General features: G+C 41.8%; 1 protein-coding gene across 1 annotated transcript in view; it reads right to left on the minus strand.

Annotated features, from left to right (window-relative positions):
• IFNGR1 (interferon gamma receptor 1) overlaps positions 1-16,957 on the minus strand; it is a 257,484-nt gene that overhangs the window by 152,229 nt on the left and 88,298 nt on the right. Inside the window, exon 2 of the mRNA XM_069234280.1 lies at positions 7,605-7,719. Within this exon, the coding sequence (XP_069090381.1) occupies positions 7,605-7,719 (115 nt within the window). The remainder of the gene's footprint in view (positions 1-7,604; positions 7,720-16,957) is intronic.

A 16,957-nucleotide genomic window follows, 5' to 3' on the forward strand; every position in this document is an offset into this window, starting at 1 on the left:
TCTAGAAATAAACTCTTTAGTAGTGTGTCAGAGGAGGATAGGAGCTTGTTTCAAGTCTGCGGCATTCCGCATGTTGCATACAAACATCTGCCTGCTCTTCACAAGTGTCCTATTGGGTACTGCACGTTTCAGTGTTATCGCTCCTTGAAGTGCTTGTGTGTGGCCATTTTGTTTAATCTTATTATCACATGCATGGGGTAATTTGAGGCACATAGGTCCAAATCAAGAGACTTTTTGAGGATATTCAGCATTCAAAGTTGAAGAAGTCCTTTGTGTAGCACTGTACGTTTCACCATCAATGGAGGGAGAAGTGCATTTATTACTTTTGTTGTAATGGGGAATGTGGAATGTAGAGTGTTGGTGTGCGCGGTGTTCCCTGTCGAGGCAGTTGCTCGACTGGCTGGTGAAGGGAAAGCCGTACGACGCTGTACCTCATGGAATAAACCGGTTTTCTTACACAAACTTATGCCATGTGAATCGCTCTGTAGTCATAGAATAAATTTGGCGGAGTCTCCAGCCTAGGCATACGGCTCGTGCCGTTGATCTACGCGTGTTGGAGTCAGCTGTCAATCGGCGTCTTGCTGCATTGGGTTATGGTCTGTGGTCGTGACTCAACACATTCCGTTCACCTGCTGCCTGAATGTTTTTTTTTTATGGAGACTTCGTTAGAGGTGTTTTGGGAGTTTCAGTACAGGGTTTCTCAAGTGCTCTCTCCATGGACGTTGTCATGGTTACACAACAATGCCAGGGCGACGCACGCTCTATCACGCGCTTATAAAAACACGCGCGCTGTGGAGAGGTTTTCTGCGAGTACTTGGATTTCCAAAATAACACTCACCCAGTCAAGTGGAAATTCTTCCCTCCGGAGCATGGTGTGACCAAAGAATCCGGGGAGGGGCTAGAATTTAAGGAGCATTGCAACAGAAAAGGGACTATACTCCTCTGACCAGTGAAATTAAAGAAGGACTACGTCATTCATTTCACAGCAGCATACAAAGAGGACTGTGAAAGCATTTACTGTGGAAAGAACACATCTGTATGAGGAGTTACATCTGTATTTAAGGTATATTGTGTTTTTTGTTTTTTTTCTTCTTGCAAATTTAATCAACATACTGATTTAAGGATGAATAATTCAGCTATCATTGCGCCACCAATGTTTTTACAAGAAGGGGGCTCACCGGACATTGAATGGGAAGAATGGATTGATATGTTCAAAAACTATTTGGAAGCATTAGATGGACAAGAATTTAGGCCTACGAGAAAGAAATCCATTCTAATGAGTGTATTAGGTGAAGAGTGCCAACATGTATTTAAGTACTTACAGGAATTTCTCAATGAGGATGGGACACACATTGAAGATGTGTTCCTTGAAGCTAAACTCAGACTTAAAAAAAGGTTTTCAAGGGAAACCAGTGTTGTGTGTAGGTATAAATTTCATACACAACCCCAGAATACGGATGAGTCCATTGATGACTTTGTTTCACGGTTGAGACAGTTGTCCACTAAATGTCAATTTGGAAGCATGCCTGATGAGATGATAAGAGACAACTTATAATCCAGTGCAAAAGCAAGAAAATACAAGAACGTTTGTGGGCAATGAAGAATCCTTCTCTTAGAGATGCAACTGAAGTTGCTAAGGTAGTCGAGCAATCTACATGAAAGAAATGGCAAAGAAAGATGTGATTAACAGCGATGTCTCCGTTATCAAAAAAGAGAAAAAAAATCACTTGAGGAAAACATCCCAGTAGTCGTGACAAATTAGTGCGCAATCACAAGTTCAACTCTAAGATGTGTTTCAGGTGTGGTAGCACTGCACACAATGCTGACTTCAAGGGTTGTTATGCTTGGGGTAAGGAGTGCAGGAAGTGTGGAAGAAAGGCCATTTTGCTAAAGTTTGTAGAGCGTTTTCAAGCAAAGCTGCAATGGTGCAAGATCATTTAAATCTGGATACTAATGCTGTTGTGGGGAGATGTACTCGACCAAAAGCGAACTTCTTTATTGAGGGTAAAATGGTCCAACTTATGGAGGATTCAGGATCTTTGTATACCATCATACCTAAAAGCATGGTGGATCGTGAATGGCCAGGCGTTTCCTTACTGCCGAAAGACATAAATCCAGGTGGTTACCAAGGAGAGCAAATTGACATTATTGGTTATATGCTGGCGAGCATAACATTTCAAGACAGATCAGTGGAAGGCAAAGTGTATGTAGCCGAGTCTGGGGCACCCATTTTGGGGTGGCAACACCAATATGACCTTCACATTGTGATCAACCCGAGAACCCCGTCTCAAGTTATGGTGGTGGAGGATATGTCTATTGATGACATTATCGAAGGAGCGAGTGAAGATGTTTCGGAAAATATTGGAACATTGAAAGGTTATGCGCACAAAATTGTGTTAAAAGAGAATGCAGTACCAGTACAACATGCATTACGGAAAATTCCCATAACAGTTAGAAGGGAAGTAAAGAAACTCATTAATGATATGATTGCCAAAGGCATTATTGAACCCGTGGAAAGCTTGGAGTGGATTTCTCCAGTGGTTATTACAAAGAAAACAGATGGAAGTCTGAGATTTTGTGTGGACTTACGCAGTGTCAACCACATCATCGTAGTGGACACCTTTCCTCTACCAAATATCACTGAAATGTTATTGTTGAAGGGGGGGTGTTTTTTAGTAAACTTGATCTCAAGAGTACAAATCAGGATTCTAAAAAACTTACAGCTTTTATAACATCGGAGGGGACCTTCCAATTAAACAGGATGCTTTTTGGCTTGTCCTCGACTGCCAGTGTATTCCAGAAGATGATGTCAGTTGTGTTTAAAAGAGTGGAAATTTGTACATTCTTTCAAGATGACATTCTTGATTTTGGAGAAACGATACGTAGTTATAATGTTGCATTGAAGTCTGTGTTTGATAAACTTAAATCTGCAGGTCTAACTCTCAAGAAAGAGAAGTGTACGTTTTTGGTGGAGGAGGTTGAATATTTGGGACATACTCCCTCGAAGGAGGGTGTGAAACCAAAGAAAGATTTATTAAGATCTATCAGAGATGCTCTTCCACCAAATAACAAAGATCAGTTGAGGTAATTTATGGGCCTTATAGAGTACTATTCGAAATTCATTCAGAATTTTGTGGACAAAACTGATGGTTTGGGGAAATTACTTAAGAAAAACACAAGTTTCCTTTGGGGTGTTGAACATGATAGATGTTTCAATTCTATCAAAGAAGAATTGTACAATGCTGGTGTCTTGGTACAGTTTGATATGAATCATAGGTCTATTGTCATGGTGGATGCGAGTGCTGTGGGTGTAGGTGCGGTACTATACCAGCATTATGCTGGTGGTGAAAAGACAGTAGAGTTTGCTTCCAGAACTTTGTCTTCCAGTGAAAGGAATTATTCGGTCATCGAAAGAGAGGCCTTGGCAGCTGCTTGGGCATTGGAGTACTTTCGCACCTTTATTTTTGGGGAACAACAATAGTGCTACACACAGATCATAAACCTTTAGTTAAGGTGTTAGCACCTGGCGGTGCGGGAAAAGGTTCAGCTAGGTTAGTCAGATTGGCCTAAAGGTTGCAGGAATACATGTAAGTGGTGGAACACATTTCTGGTTGGCGTAACGTACAAGCTGATTGTTTGTCTTGGTTGCCAGTTCAAGATTGGAGTGAAACTGATTTGGAGAGTGATGGAGATATTGTTGTTGCAAGTGTTGAGGATGTTTTTGAGAGCATGCGTGGGGCCATTTCTAAGGATAAGTGGTTGATGAGTTTGAAGGATGATGTTGTTTTGTGTGAGGTGGTTGGTTTAGTGAAGTGTGGTGCAAAAAGGGAGAGTTGTGTAAGCACATCTACGCTGCCATATTTGAAGGTTTTGGATATGCTAACTTTTTGTGAAAGTGAGGTATTAACGAGAGGTGATAAGTTTATTCCTCCGTCGTCCTTGCGTTTTGACTTGTTCAAGTTGACACATGTGGGAGATTTGGGTCAGACATTAACTAAAAAAAGGTTGAGAGAAAAAGTTTGGTGGCCAGGCATGGATAGTGACATTGAAGTGTGGGTGGAGAAGTGCAGTGTGTGTAAGGATAGCGAGAAAAGGTTGAAGGTTGCTAGTCAATCCTTTGGTGGTGTCATTGAGAATCCTGGTATGGTGTGGCATAGTGTGTTAGCACAAGTGGGTGGTCCGTTGAGATTTGCCATGGTATTGGTGGATGTTCATTCCAAGTGGTTGGTGGTAAAATTTATGAAGGAGATTACCACAAGGTCTACCATCAAAGTTTTGGAAACAATTTTTAGGGAAGAGGGATATCCCTGCAAGATTATCACGGATAATGGTAGCCAGTTGGTTTCAACAGAAATTAAAGATTACTTGTTGAGGGCAGGAATCAAGCACTCTTGCACAAGCCTGTACAATCCCTGTGCCAATGGAATTGTAAAAAGGGCTAATCGCCTGGTGAAGGGGGCTATCTAAATGGCTTTGGGTTGCGGCAACAGTGTTGAATCAATGGTAATGGACACGGTTTGGGCATATCGCACCACAAGGAACAGTGTGACAGGTGAGGTTCCTTTTGACTTGATGAGAGGTAGAAGGGCAGGGACAAGAGTGTTTCCGGCGCAGATGAGAACTATGTTGGATAATTGTCTACTTGATGGAAAGGAAGGAAAGTATAACTAAAGCAACAAGGCGTGGTCTAATGTAAGTAGTTCTAACGGGATTCCTAAAAGTGATTGGCTGAAAATTAAGGTCAAAGCAGGCATGTGGAAAAAGTTCTGCGGTCCTTTCAAAGTGAGAGAAGTGCATTGTTTTTTGTGGTTTTGGAGAAGGGTGAAAGGTGGAATTTGAGGAGAGTAGCTAAGTATGGAGAGGCAAATTCTGTACAGATGGGAGAGGAAGAACATTCTGCAAAGGTGCAGAGCAGTAGTGGGGAGAACGGTTGTAGTAGTTATATGTTAATGGATGATGATGCTTTGATTCGTAATAATGTGGATGGTAGTGGTGGTGAAGGGAGTGATTGTCGGATAAGAGAGAGAGAATATGAAAACTATACGTTATTACGAAGAACTCAAAGGAATCACAGAACTCCTGCTTATTTAAAGGACTATGCAAGATAATGTTTCTCTTCATAGTGGATTGTAGTCTTTATTAGTGCTACAAGGAACTAAAAGGAATCACAGAGGTTCAGTTTACTTGAAGGTCTATTTAAGACAAAAAATGTTCTTTCATCTCATGTTATTTAGTGCTATCTTTGTTTTTTTAGTTTTTTCTTCTTCTTTTGGGGTGGTATTTTTTTTTTTTTTTACTGTTTAAAGGACAAAGATGTGTTGTAATGGGGAATGTGGAATGTAGAGTGTTGGTGTGCACAGTGTTCCCTGTCGAGGCAGTTGCTCAACTATCTGGTGAAGGAAAAGCCGCACGATGCTGTACCTCATGGAATAAACATTTTTTCTTACACAAACTTATGCCGTGTGAATCGCTCTGTAGTCACAGCAACATTTCTCTGGTTTCTACACATATTAGATCTACAAAGAAGAAATAGGATCTTACACAATCAAAACAATCACTCAGCTGCGATTACAGATCTGTTAGCAAAGCTGAACTCTTGCAATGCACTATATAAGCTCAGTGCGGGGGGGGGCTCCTGTGTGTAAGCTTCAGTGGCAGTATAGAAACGTTCTCACATCAAACCAAAACCGGAGGATCAAAACTGGCTCCCTCTGAGAATTAGAGCCTCTTTTAAAAATGTCACTCAGATGTCTAAACCTTTTCATACCAGGGTCCCAAAGCACATGGATGAGTGGGTGGCCTAGTACTTCCTGGTGAAGTGTTTGAGTACAAGCCAAAAACTCAGGTTCTAAACCTTAAAGGACCACATTGGTAGTGTGCCAAATGCTGCTGGACTGTCTGCCTCAGGATATCGGAGAAACTAATCAGTTCCTATAAATCAAAAGACAAACTAGGTCCAATTTCATATCGGAAGTCGATAAACTGGACCCACAATCACAATCTGTATTAACCTGGCACCCTATGTCTCTGGTCTGCTTTTTCACCTCCGGTGTTTCAGCTGTTCTCAAAATCATAAAAGAGTGTAAGGATGAAAAATGACAAAGAATTCAGAAACACACAACTCAGGTGTGAGAGGAACAAGGAAATCGAGTAATAATCTGTAACAAATAGGGATTTAAACGCGGGCGCTGGGTGTACCAGCATTTGTTGGGGAAACTTACGAAGGGGCGGGTCACATAGGTTGCCAGATTAATACGGATTGTGATTGTGCGTCCAGTTTATCGACTTCTGGTATGAAACTTGACTAGATGAGATAGGAGGGATGCGACATGTGGGGACTCTGCTAGGTGCATGAATTATTCTTAGGGCCCGGTGTGGTGACGGAGTAGATGATGGGGCTTACACAGAGTCTAAGGCCTGAGGTAGGCTTTGCACTTTGGCACTGCAAGAGCTAGAACTGGATGGAAAAGATGATGAACATTGAAACTGTGATATACAAGAGGTGGAGGATTTTATCAGCAGGTTACATTTAATATATAAAATACTTGATTTCGTTATTGCTTAAAAGGGTCTCCTATTGTGTTTCTGCAGGTCGTTTGGAGGCCAGTTTTGGTCCAACAAAAAGAGGCTGTCCTGGTGAAGGCATTTTTCACAGAAACACGTGTAGAATAATATCTATAGCCACTAAACAACTAATAAAGGAAAGGCTATGGAAACAAAAAATGTATAACAGACATACAATGAACAGTAATAAAAATAATACATTGAAATATGTGTATATAATAACTGTATTGATTTTTGCTAAATGAGTAATGTGTTTATAAAAATAAATAAGCCCATATAAAATCTATATGTTTTTAAGAAAGTGGAAGAATGAAATGAATGGGACTGAGAGTGGTTGTGTTGAATGAATGGCAGTGAGCACGGTGTAGTGGTTTGGAGAAACACACCTTTTTGTACTGTGGTGTGCAGACTATCATTAACTATACTTTTGAGAATATTTTTAATAAGACTTGTGTAATATTTTTATATATTTAGCAATGGATTTAAAACAATTATTAAATAAAATTGATATTTAAAGAATAAGCTTTTCTGAGCACACAAAGGGCCAGATGTAGCAAAGGTTTTTACCCATTCTGTGTCTATGGGAAAAAGTGTTTGTGCATATGGCCCAAAGGGTCTTGATTATAATGCATAAATATATTATGGTAAGATGGGGTTTTTCCTTTGTTAGGAAGCCTAACTATATACATTACACAATAATAGTATAGTTAAGGATGAATTAATGAGCATTTTAAAAACCTTCTGTCAAAAACGAAAGCTGACTCATATGTTTTGCAATTCAGTGCCAAGGTATCAGTTTTTTGAATTGTATTATGAAAGCAATGTACAACGGTCTGAGAAAATACCATCTTAGAAAAAAACACTACGAAATGAAATGCGCTGATGTAGAATTAAGTCACGCTGTACTGGGGTTAATGCAGTCACTGTAGTGCGGGATGTTGGTCCATCAAAAAGATTTCACACTAGCAAAACACCCTGGACTCTCTTGCAGTGAATGGCATTGATAACAGACACACCAGCATGCTAAAATTAAAACTTACAAATAAAAACGGATTTCCACTGTAAAGCGTGGTGCAAGTGAAGGGTCTATGTAATCCCAGTAGAGTGTAGTATTAAAATTATAGGACTTCATCACCAGGTTTGTCGGGGGCGGCACTGAAATAAAAAACACAGCATTAAATTAAAACTTATGTCCAATCAGAATCTGTGGAGATAAACAGAAAAGGTTGACAAAAATACCACTTTTATAGGAGCCTCTAAATTGATCTTCAGAATCGGCAACTTTAGATAACATGGATATCAAACATAAGCATGATGACACGAGTCTGTGGATCAAAGGGGGCTTTGACCAAGAATTTCCATTGAGCTTCATCAAAGGCAGAGGTGTCACACCCAGAAAAAAAAACAAGCATTTGCAATGCAATGGGTCTCGCATCTGCTCGAGTTAGAGCTATTAGCGTTATAAACTCCTAACCCGACTTTTCTTGCCACATAATTTGAAAATGAAAACACTTTCACATAAGGGAGCCAGTTCACAGCGCCACGGCCGCCATGAGCATTAGCGTGAAGAGATACACAAAAGGAAAAGAAGTTCGCTCGCCGTTAAACTTATCGGCAAAAGTGCAATTAGCCATGTAACAGGGACCATGGCCAAGGCGGTAACAGAACCTCCCCAAGGAGGGACAAAGGTAAACCATTTACAATATAATCAAAGTATTTTTGAAGGGCAAGCCCACGAACGAGTGGAAGTGATGGTTGTGAGGTGGGCGTTGTTAAAAGCTGCAATGCTCGACCTAATAAGCAAACTGAAAACGCCACGTTTAATTTTAATAAGGTATTTTCCTGCAACACTAGGTCTATTATGTGAATAGCTTTCATAGTGTAAAAATCTTGTTTGAGTAGTCCTCCTTTAGGCCGGTCTCTGGAATACCTTGAAAAACATCTTATTTAATAGTTTAACTGGCTGTAAAACCCAACTTCGGAAGCCAGATTATCAACTGCATGTTTCTCACCGGAATGCCCAAAATCTCGTTCGGGGGAGGGGGTGGGCAAGGACGGTCACTTACGACAATATGCAATAAAAATATTGGGTAAGACATTGCTGCAGGCAAGTACTTGACTCTTTTCCAGGAACAAACCTGTGATGCAAGCGTTTTACTGTCGAGAAGGAAGCAGAAAGGAACTCTTAAGAAAAAAGTTATTTGCAAAGCAACAACTTGAAGAGAAACATGACTTGGCAAATTCATTAGAGGGCTCTCTTTCTAATGAAATATTTTGTGTATGAAGAGTGAATTTGTGTTTTGTGTATATGAGCGCGTATAGATTGGTAGGGCTTTCTGAATTTCTCTATTAATTTAAAAATATCACTCTTTTATAGCAGTACCTACTCATGGGTCCCTAATAATAGGTTGGTGTGTATTGTTCCCCGTGTGGAAAAAGTCCAACAGCAATCAGTGGTTATCAACATATAGGGCCTCATTATGACCCTGGCGGGCGGCGGAGGCCGCCCGCCAGGATGCCCCCTCCATAATACCGCTCCGCGGTCAGAAGACCGCGGAGGGTATTATGAGTTTTTCCCTGGGCTGGCGGGCGGTCTCCAAAAGACCGCCCGCCAGCCCAGGGAAAAACTCCCTTCCCACGAGGATGCCGGCTCGTAATCGAGCCGGCGGAGTGGGAAGGTGCAACGGGTGCTACTGCACCCGTCGCGTATTTCACTGTCTGCTATGCAGACAGTGAAATACTAGCGGGGCCCTCTTACGGGGGCCCCTGCAGTGCCCATGCCATTGGCATGGGCACTGCAGGGGCCCCCAGGGGCCCCACGACAATCCTTACCGCCATCCTGTTCCTGGCGGGCGAGCCGCCAGGAACAGGATGGCGGTAAGGATTGTCAGAATCCCCTCGGCGGCGCAGCGAGCTGCGCCGCCTTGGAGGATTCTTAGGGGCAGTGGAAAACCGGCAGGAGACCGCCGGTTTTCCCGTTCTGACCGCGGCCAAAGCGCCGCGGTCAGAATGCCCAAGGGAGCACCGCCGGCCTGTCGGCGGTGCTCCCGCCCCCGTTGGCCCTGGCGGTTCTCTACCGCCAGGGTCATAATGAGGCCCATAGTCCCTTTTGTTAGAAATCACCGCTGGAATGGGAAAACACTAACCATGATCAGCGGTTGTTAATACATCAGTGCTTTTATTTCAATAACCTTTACAAAGCACGCAAATCCAGCTGTAAAGGTACCTCATCAACTTTAGTCCCCCAACATTAAGGCCTCCCTTAAATGTGGTACTCGAGGCACTCTTTGCCCAACCCCCACCTGTACCTCTATCTGATGTTTCAAGTGGCAGGTCAGAGTTGGCTTTTTTGCAGTTTTGTGTAGGCTTTGGATCTAAGCAGTCTCTGCATACAGGCACACAGACCATGGAACACAACACAGCCAATGAATTAGTGCGCGACTTCCCAGTTCTACGGCGCATATTCACTAATTTTACTTCAAGTACCAGATGGCAAATGTGACCAACAACAGCGTGTAAAGGCAAAGGAGACTATGGAACTGAAAGAAGAATTTAAGAGACATGCTGAAGGGTGCAATTTGGAAAATACAAAGAAATCAAAAACATAGCTAAGGGGGAGCAATAGAAAGACGATCCTCGAAGACAAGGTAGAGATAACCAGAGAAGAGCAGAAGTGGATGCGAGAAAGAGCCAGTACCTGACGCAGTAGTTTGACTGAAGGGAAGAGTAAAACATATTTCATTTTCTGGATGTTTTGTGTGCAGTAAAGTACTTTACTTTCTGATTTCCAGGCATACAGCACCTTCTTGAGAAGAGAACAATCAAGTGCTGGAGACGAGCACCTGATAATCTAGTTGAGGGCCCAACAGTAAATTACTTAAATTATTATTTTTGGAGCCTAGTAACAGCAAGAGATTTCTAAACCTGACCACACCTTCACAACACTGCATTTGTCCCATGGCCGCCGAGCGCTGAACATATTACAGCACTTTTTTTAAATTGCTGGCAGGAGGGCGGGACAGGAGGCATCTACACACTACATGTGGCACATCCTCCCTCACTCCAAGATGCCTCCCGCCTAACAGTTGTCATAGCACTTTTTTTTGTTTTACCTCTCAGCCATACTGCACAGAAGCTGCCCTACTGTGGAACATGGCTAAAACATTGATAAAGGCAATGGCTCACACAGGTGAGACCTAATGACTTATTAGGGACATACATGATTGCAACTTTCACTCTGAGATTGGCCTGTATCTATGATAGATGTAACCTGATTCAAACATCCCATCGTAAGTCTAATCTTTATCACTTTCAGATAACTAGGTGGAAGTAGCTTATCTATGATGTTCTATGCCTTTGGACAGGATAAGAGGATGATTTATACTCCTTGCTTGGTTGGTTGAACCAACAAGACTCACATCTGCATTTCACATGGAATATCAGTCATCATTCAACGTCTCACTTGGATTTGGATATTTCTTTTGAAGAGAGCTGACTGGTAACCTCAGTACATAAAAAAACTTACTAAGAGAAATTCCTTACTACATTATGGTTTGTATCATCCCAGGGCATTGATGGATACCCTTCCTATGGGACAACATCAAATAAATTGTTCAGAGAAGAAGAGATCTGTGGAACAGCCAACTGATCTATTACAAAGCTAGAGTGATAGGATTTACCCAAAACAAGTCATTAATCACGCTCACAAGAGGGTTGTACGACAGAACACCGATTTCCTAAACAACTAGTGCCTTAACGACGAGGTCGGAACACCGACCTCGTTGTTACTACTAATGATTTTACCACAAATGCCTTAACAACGATTTTCGTTGTAAAGGCATTCCTGATAAAAGCATTACTAATAGGCACCATTGACCCTACATCCTTTCCCCCACCCTCCCACCCCCTCCCCAAAACCAAAAACGCCCCACCCCAAAACCTAAAACCCCCTGACCCCCCACCCCCTCCCCAAAACCAAAAACGCCCCACCCCCTCAACCCCACCCCAAAACCTAAAACCCCCTGACCACCCACCCCCTCCCCAAAACCAAAAACGCCCCACCCCCCCAACCTTGCCCCAAAACCTAAAACCCCGACTCCTCACCCCCTCCCCAAAACCAAAAACACCCCATCCCCCCAACCCCACCCCAAAACCTAAAACCCCCTGACCCCCACCCCCAAAACCAAAAACGCCCCACCCCCCCAACCCCACCCCAAAACCTAAAACCCCCTGACCCCCCACCCCAAAACCTAAAACCCACTTACCTTGGTCGACCCCTTTTCACCTGCGTCCTCCTCCTTCGCCAAATCCCTTCTTTGTACCTTAACCACGCATGTTCGTAGTTCAGGACATACGCAGTTAAGGCACAAAGTAACGGAGTCGTGGTTAAAAAAAGCGTTGTTGCGCTTTCGTTAACCACGACTTCGTTAAAAAGACGTCGTAATAAAGGATGTTTCCCTCACAAGAGAGCTTTGGATACCCCTAGGGAAGCATTCTTGGAGAAACATCAGGGACCAAAATCCGATTACATTACAGTGGTTATGACCTACAACCCAATGGCACACAGGTGCACAATTTTATAAGAAGTAGCTGGCACATACTTAAAGTGGGGGCATATAGGATTCCCCAACCATGCTTCACGGTTAGACAAGCATCAATACTAAAGGATAAACTTGTTCACACATGGATGAGACATATGCATGTAAAGCAGATTCCTTTCTTGAGTGCCACTAAGGGTCATTTCCCTTATGGAGGTTACAGTGCATGCAGAGTGACTAAAGCATTAAAAAGTGTTACACTGTGTGATGACAGGATGTGTTACCAGAACAAAATGATAATTGCAGCTCTAGTTCTGTGATTTACAGAAAGAGATGCCCCTGCAATTTGTTTTAGATTGGTCTAACCACCACAAAAGTAAAGGTTCACATGAAAGAACATTTCAGTACTATAAAAGCTGGAAGATTGACTACAAAGATGGTACTACATTTCAAGGAAGGGAACCATGATCCTACAGATTTTGAATGGACACTGTTGAAGAGGCTTGACCGGAGGCTAGAGGGAACAGAAAATGCCCTTATCAGAAAGAGGTCCATGTGGGTCTTTTCTGAAAAAACTGACCAATATAGATTAAACAATGCGGTCATGTGTCACAAAATACAGAGAAAGGACCGAGTTAGGGGAATGTGCTGTCTAGAGAGTTCAGTCTTCAAAATGAGCTAGTTTTGATTCTAGCTGATTATTTCCTTGCTTGGTTGGTGGGATGTTCTTCCTCCCTGCACTATTAGGGGGATGTTTTGAAATCTTGATCATTTTAAGATGGCCACTGTTTTCATAGCAGGCTTTTACTAGGTCTTCATAACAGTTTCCTCTAATGTTTATCCCCGGTTGTTGATCATTTGGTGCATAGTTGATTTGTAATTACCTTCAATGTTATTAAGAGGCTCCAGTTTAAGCATATGACTGGAACTGCAATATGCGAGGTCCCTTGCTAAGGGATCCTTGACATTTGATACAACACATGTCTGATGAATGTTACTTGTTGAGTGTTCCACATAATACTCCCTGCATTACTTGGGGAGGTTTTGAAATCTGGACAATTCTAAGATGGCTGCCATTTTTGAGGATGGTGATTACTAAGCCTTTATAAATATTTGCCCTCATTTTTTTATTTTTGTTTCAAGTTTTTTCACAGCAAGGCCTTCTTTGGATTTAATTACTTTGAATAGTTGTAGGAGGGTGCAGCCCACACATATGATGGAAGCATTGATATGCAAGTCCTGTTGCTATGGGCTTCCTACATGGTGCCTTTCTGTCACACGGTAATTTGTGAGTGTATCATACAGCAATACTAACAGGAAATGCCGATAATTAAATTGCTGTGGTTGCCGTGGCTGGATTTGTGCACATCTTCTGCCGTGGAAGGACCACTAACACGACAGGTGGGTATACGCACTCCACTTCTTGGTAGAATAATGTTTTTCCGAAAGGATGGTGCAAGGTGCCTCTTTGATTCCTGGGTTCCTTCTGGCCTTAGAAGCCAATTGTTTATTTCAAGATGTTGTTATCTCTGTGCGCAATTTCCTGCAATTATTCCATCTTTGGGAAAGTGTGTAAGTGTGTGATCTTGCGAGGTTGGTGCTAATCTGTGGATATTTTTAGATATCTTTTTTGCCATAATCTTTTCAGTATTGGTGGCACAATACTTATACTGACAATTCCTGCATGTACCATTTACATAAGTAATGGTGGCATGTGAGTCTTTTTCCTTCAGGTGGCCAAGATGTACTATGACTATACTTACACTGACTGAACTATCCAACCAAAAGCTGGCAGACATTCAACTGAAGGATTCATGGTAAATCACCACACATTTGCTTTTTAGGGCCACAATTAAATGAAGTTGATATGTCTTTCATTCCTTTTTTTAGGATTTCTTGGTTGGTCCTTTCCCTTTGATTACTTATTTTATCACTACACAGGTGCGATGATTAAATAGGTGAAAGTTTAGTCCCTCAGCCCTGAAGAAATTGCCATAAAATCACTAGGCAATTAAACATGTCAGCCGTTTGTTACATTACATGAATTGATGGATTGAACCCAGATCTGTGACTGGGGGTGAATGTTTGATTGGATCTGCATTCTGTCCATCATTTGTATTTGTTTGAGATTGTTACATTCTGGACAGACCATGTATGCTGAGGGCTTCACAATTAAACTAGATTGAACTGTCTCCCTCGATATATTTTTAGTTGAGTAATCAGAAGACTGCATGGGGTGGAGCCTAATATCATTAGCGCTAGGGAAAGAGATAGGAATACACACACAACAAACTTCTAGCCATTTATCCTTGCACACACACCAGCTTACTGGGGACGAGAAGTCCTGCTGGTTGGATTTTATAACCAATTAGGCACCTGATGGTTTCTAACATGCGCACCGCCTGGTCCTTAGTAAGTAAACTTACAAGGGGCCGCGTATAGGTCGATTAACCTTTTGGACGAATATCCTAATCATGTAGTGATCACTGGCATCAATAACCAACATAATCAGTCAATAACATTTTAATGAAAACATTTAAAACCAATCCACTCATGAATAACCACAACTCAGTAAAGCGTTCAACAACTTTTATTTCCCTATTTAATTACAATACTAAGTCATCGAGTTAGATCAAACTTTATTCAATCAGCTCAGTATTAGTTTATTAATGAACATCCATAACATAATCTACTGAATAATTGAGAAACATATGCTCAAATGCTTCAATGCAAGTCAGTAAATGAATACACAGCATCAGTAGCAGAGATCAGCCAATAGTTCTTAAGTCATTTGTCACTGTCAACGTCACCCCTAGGAAGTCTAGCTAACCAAGATTAGCATTAGCATGTGGGGCTTCATGGGAAACAACTTAGGAAATCATTAATTTGAAAAACATCTTTCTAAGTGAGAATCTATAAAACAGCGCAGTTGGTACCTAGAAGAAAAGGCAGGAGTTAATCAGTCACATTGTCATAGCTACCTGTCCACAGAATGGATCAGCAACAAAATCTGTCTTCGTCTTCAGGTCATCAATAGATCATCTACGCATCAGGCTCTCAAAGGTATGAGCTCATGACAGAATCTCGAACAGCGTCTCCTGACGTCACCAATCCTTCCCTTGCATCTCCTGAATTCTGAATTCTTAGCCCCTTGTCATGACTTTTTATTAGGGTCTCCCAGTCCATCCCCCTAATTCCCAATTTGTCAGTCAGCAGATATGATTTTAACCTATAATATTAGTTTATCAAATCGATAAATTTTAATATTAGTCCTTTCACAAGACACAGATTGGTCCACTATACGATGTCCTCATCATCCGGCTCTTCAGGTATCGAAAATGTTGCATGTTCCTCTTCAGTCAGTGCTTCTATTGTTCAAGTCCTGGGAAAGTACGTTTAGCCTACTCTACACAAAATTGTATCAAATTGTCTTCATCATCTCCTGTCCGTCGGTACATTGCAGAAAATTCTAGCTAAGCAACTTTAACATCAGGCAGTTCAGGGTCCGACCATGTATTTGCTTCTCTACAGCGTGTTAGTGTTTCAGCCCTTCTTGAGAGGCTTGGAAAAAGGCTAGGTCTTATCCACGGCTAAGTTAACTCTACTAATTAATATAAAACATAGGTTATACATTTCAATATGACATATTACTACATTATTCTTATATATTTTCATCAATTCAAACAATTTCAGTTATATTAGTACAATCTTGTATAAGTGGCTGACAGGCCCCGTGGGCAAATTTTCAAACGTACACATTATTTCTCTATGATTAGTTTCTCTACGAGTTTTTCATACGTTAAACACATAACATCAATTAATAATTCAACTAATTAGCATATTTGCGCCAGTAGGCGTCTCAGAGCTATTTACATTACATTCATTGCTGATTTTTCCTTGCTTGAAGATAGCCCCCCCCCTTTTTTTTTTTAAATCAAATATTGATTGGTCATTGAGCTTGCCGTAAACTGTAGGCGACAGCCGGCATGGACATAATGGTCATTGATGCAGGGTGCTGGAGTTTGGGGCTGTTTTTGTATTGAATTGATTTAGGGGAGAGTGCCCTTATTTATTCTCTTCGCTCTCAGCTCCTCTGTTTTTGGATGAGACCTACTGACTTTGCCAATGCTTGCATGGGCCATTTTGTTTACAGTCCAGCACTGCGGTTACATGTACAACTGTACAACTGCTGTAGCTTGGAGTCCACTGTGGAGATATCTGTATCAGACTGTTTCATGACTGCATATGTAGCTTAGGTCATGGAGTTAGACAAGAAGCATGAAGAAAATGCAAACTTGTTACGAAAGTCTGGGATCTCTGAAGAATTAACATAAGCTGATTTGATCACACCTGGGCACACTGTACACACAAAGGGGAGCTCTTGTCAACTGAAATAAAATGGGCCACAGGCTTTGTGAGCATACAGGAGGATGCAACAACATGATCAGAGAAGAGGGGCCAGGAGCTATCCATTCAGAGAGGCACAACAAGAACATTGAATAGTCAAGCAACATCTGCCACCCAAAGCAGCACTAGCAAAATACAGTTCCCTGCATCATGACAACTTCAGCTAAGTACCCACATAGACAAAAAGAGCAGGCAAAAAAATCTCAAATAGCTTATGTAGAAAACAAAGTGAAGGGGCTGCTAAACCAAAACAAAGGCCAAAGGCTAACAAGAGCTTCGATACAGAAAGCAACAGATGGGCAGGGGAGCAGTAAAAATCAATGGGGTGGGGGATCTGAGAAAACAAAATGCACCTCAATCCAAACGCAGCAAGCCACCAATGGTAATACTGGAATACCTGAAGCCGATGCACACAACGATGCATTCGCATACCAGAACGAAGTCGAATC

The sequence above is a fragment of the Pleurodeles waltl genome, chromosome 5, assembly GCF_031143425.1.
Source record: "Pleurodeles waltl isolate 20211129_DDA chromosome 5, aPleWal1.hap1.20221129, whole genome shotgun sequence".
Classification (NCBI taxonomy): Eukaryota; Metazoa; Chordata; class Amphibia; order Caudata; family Salamandridae; genus Pleurodeles; species Pleurodeles waltl.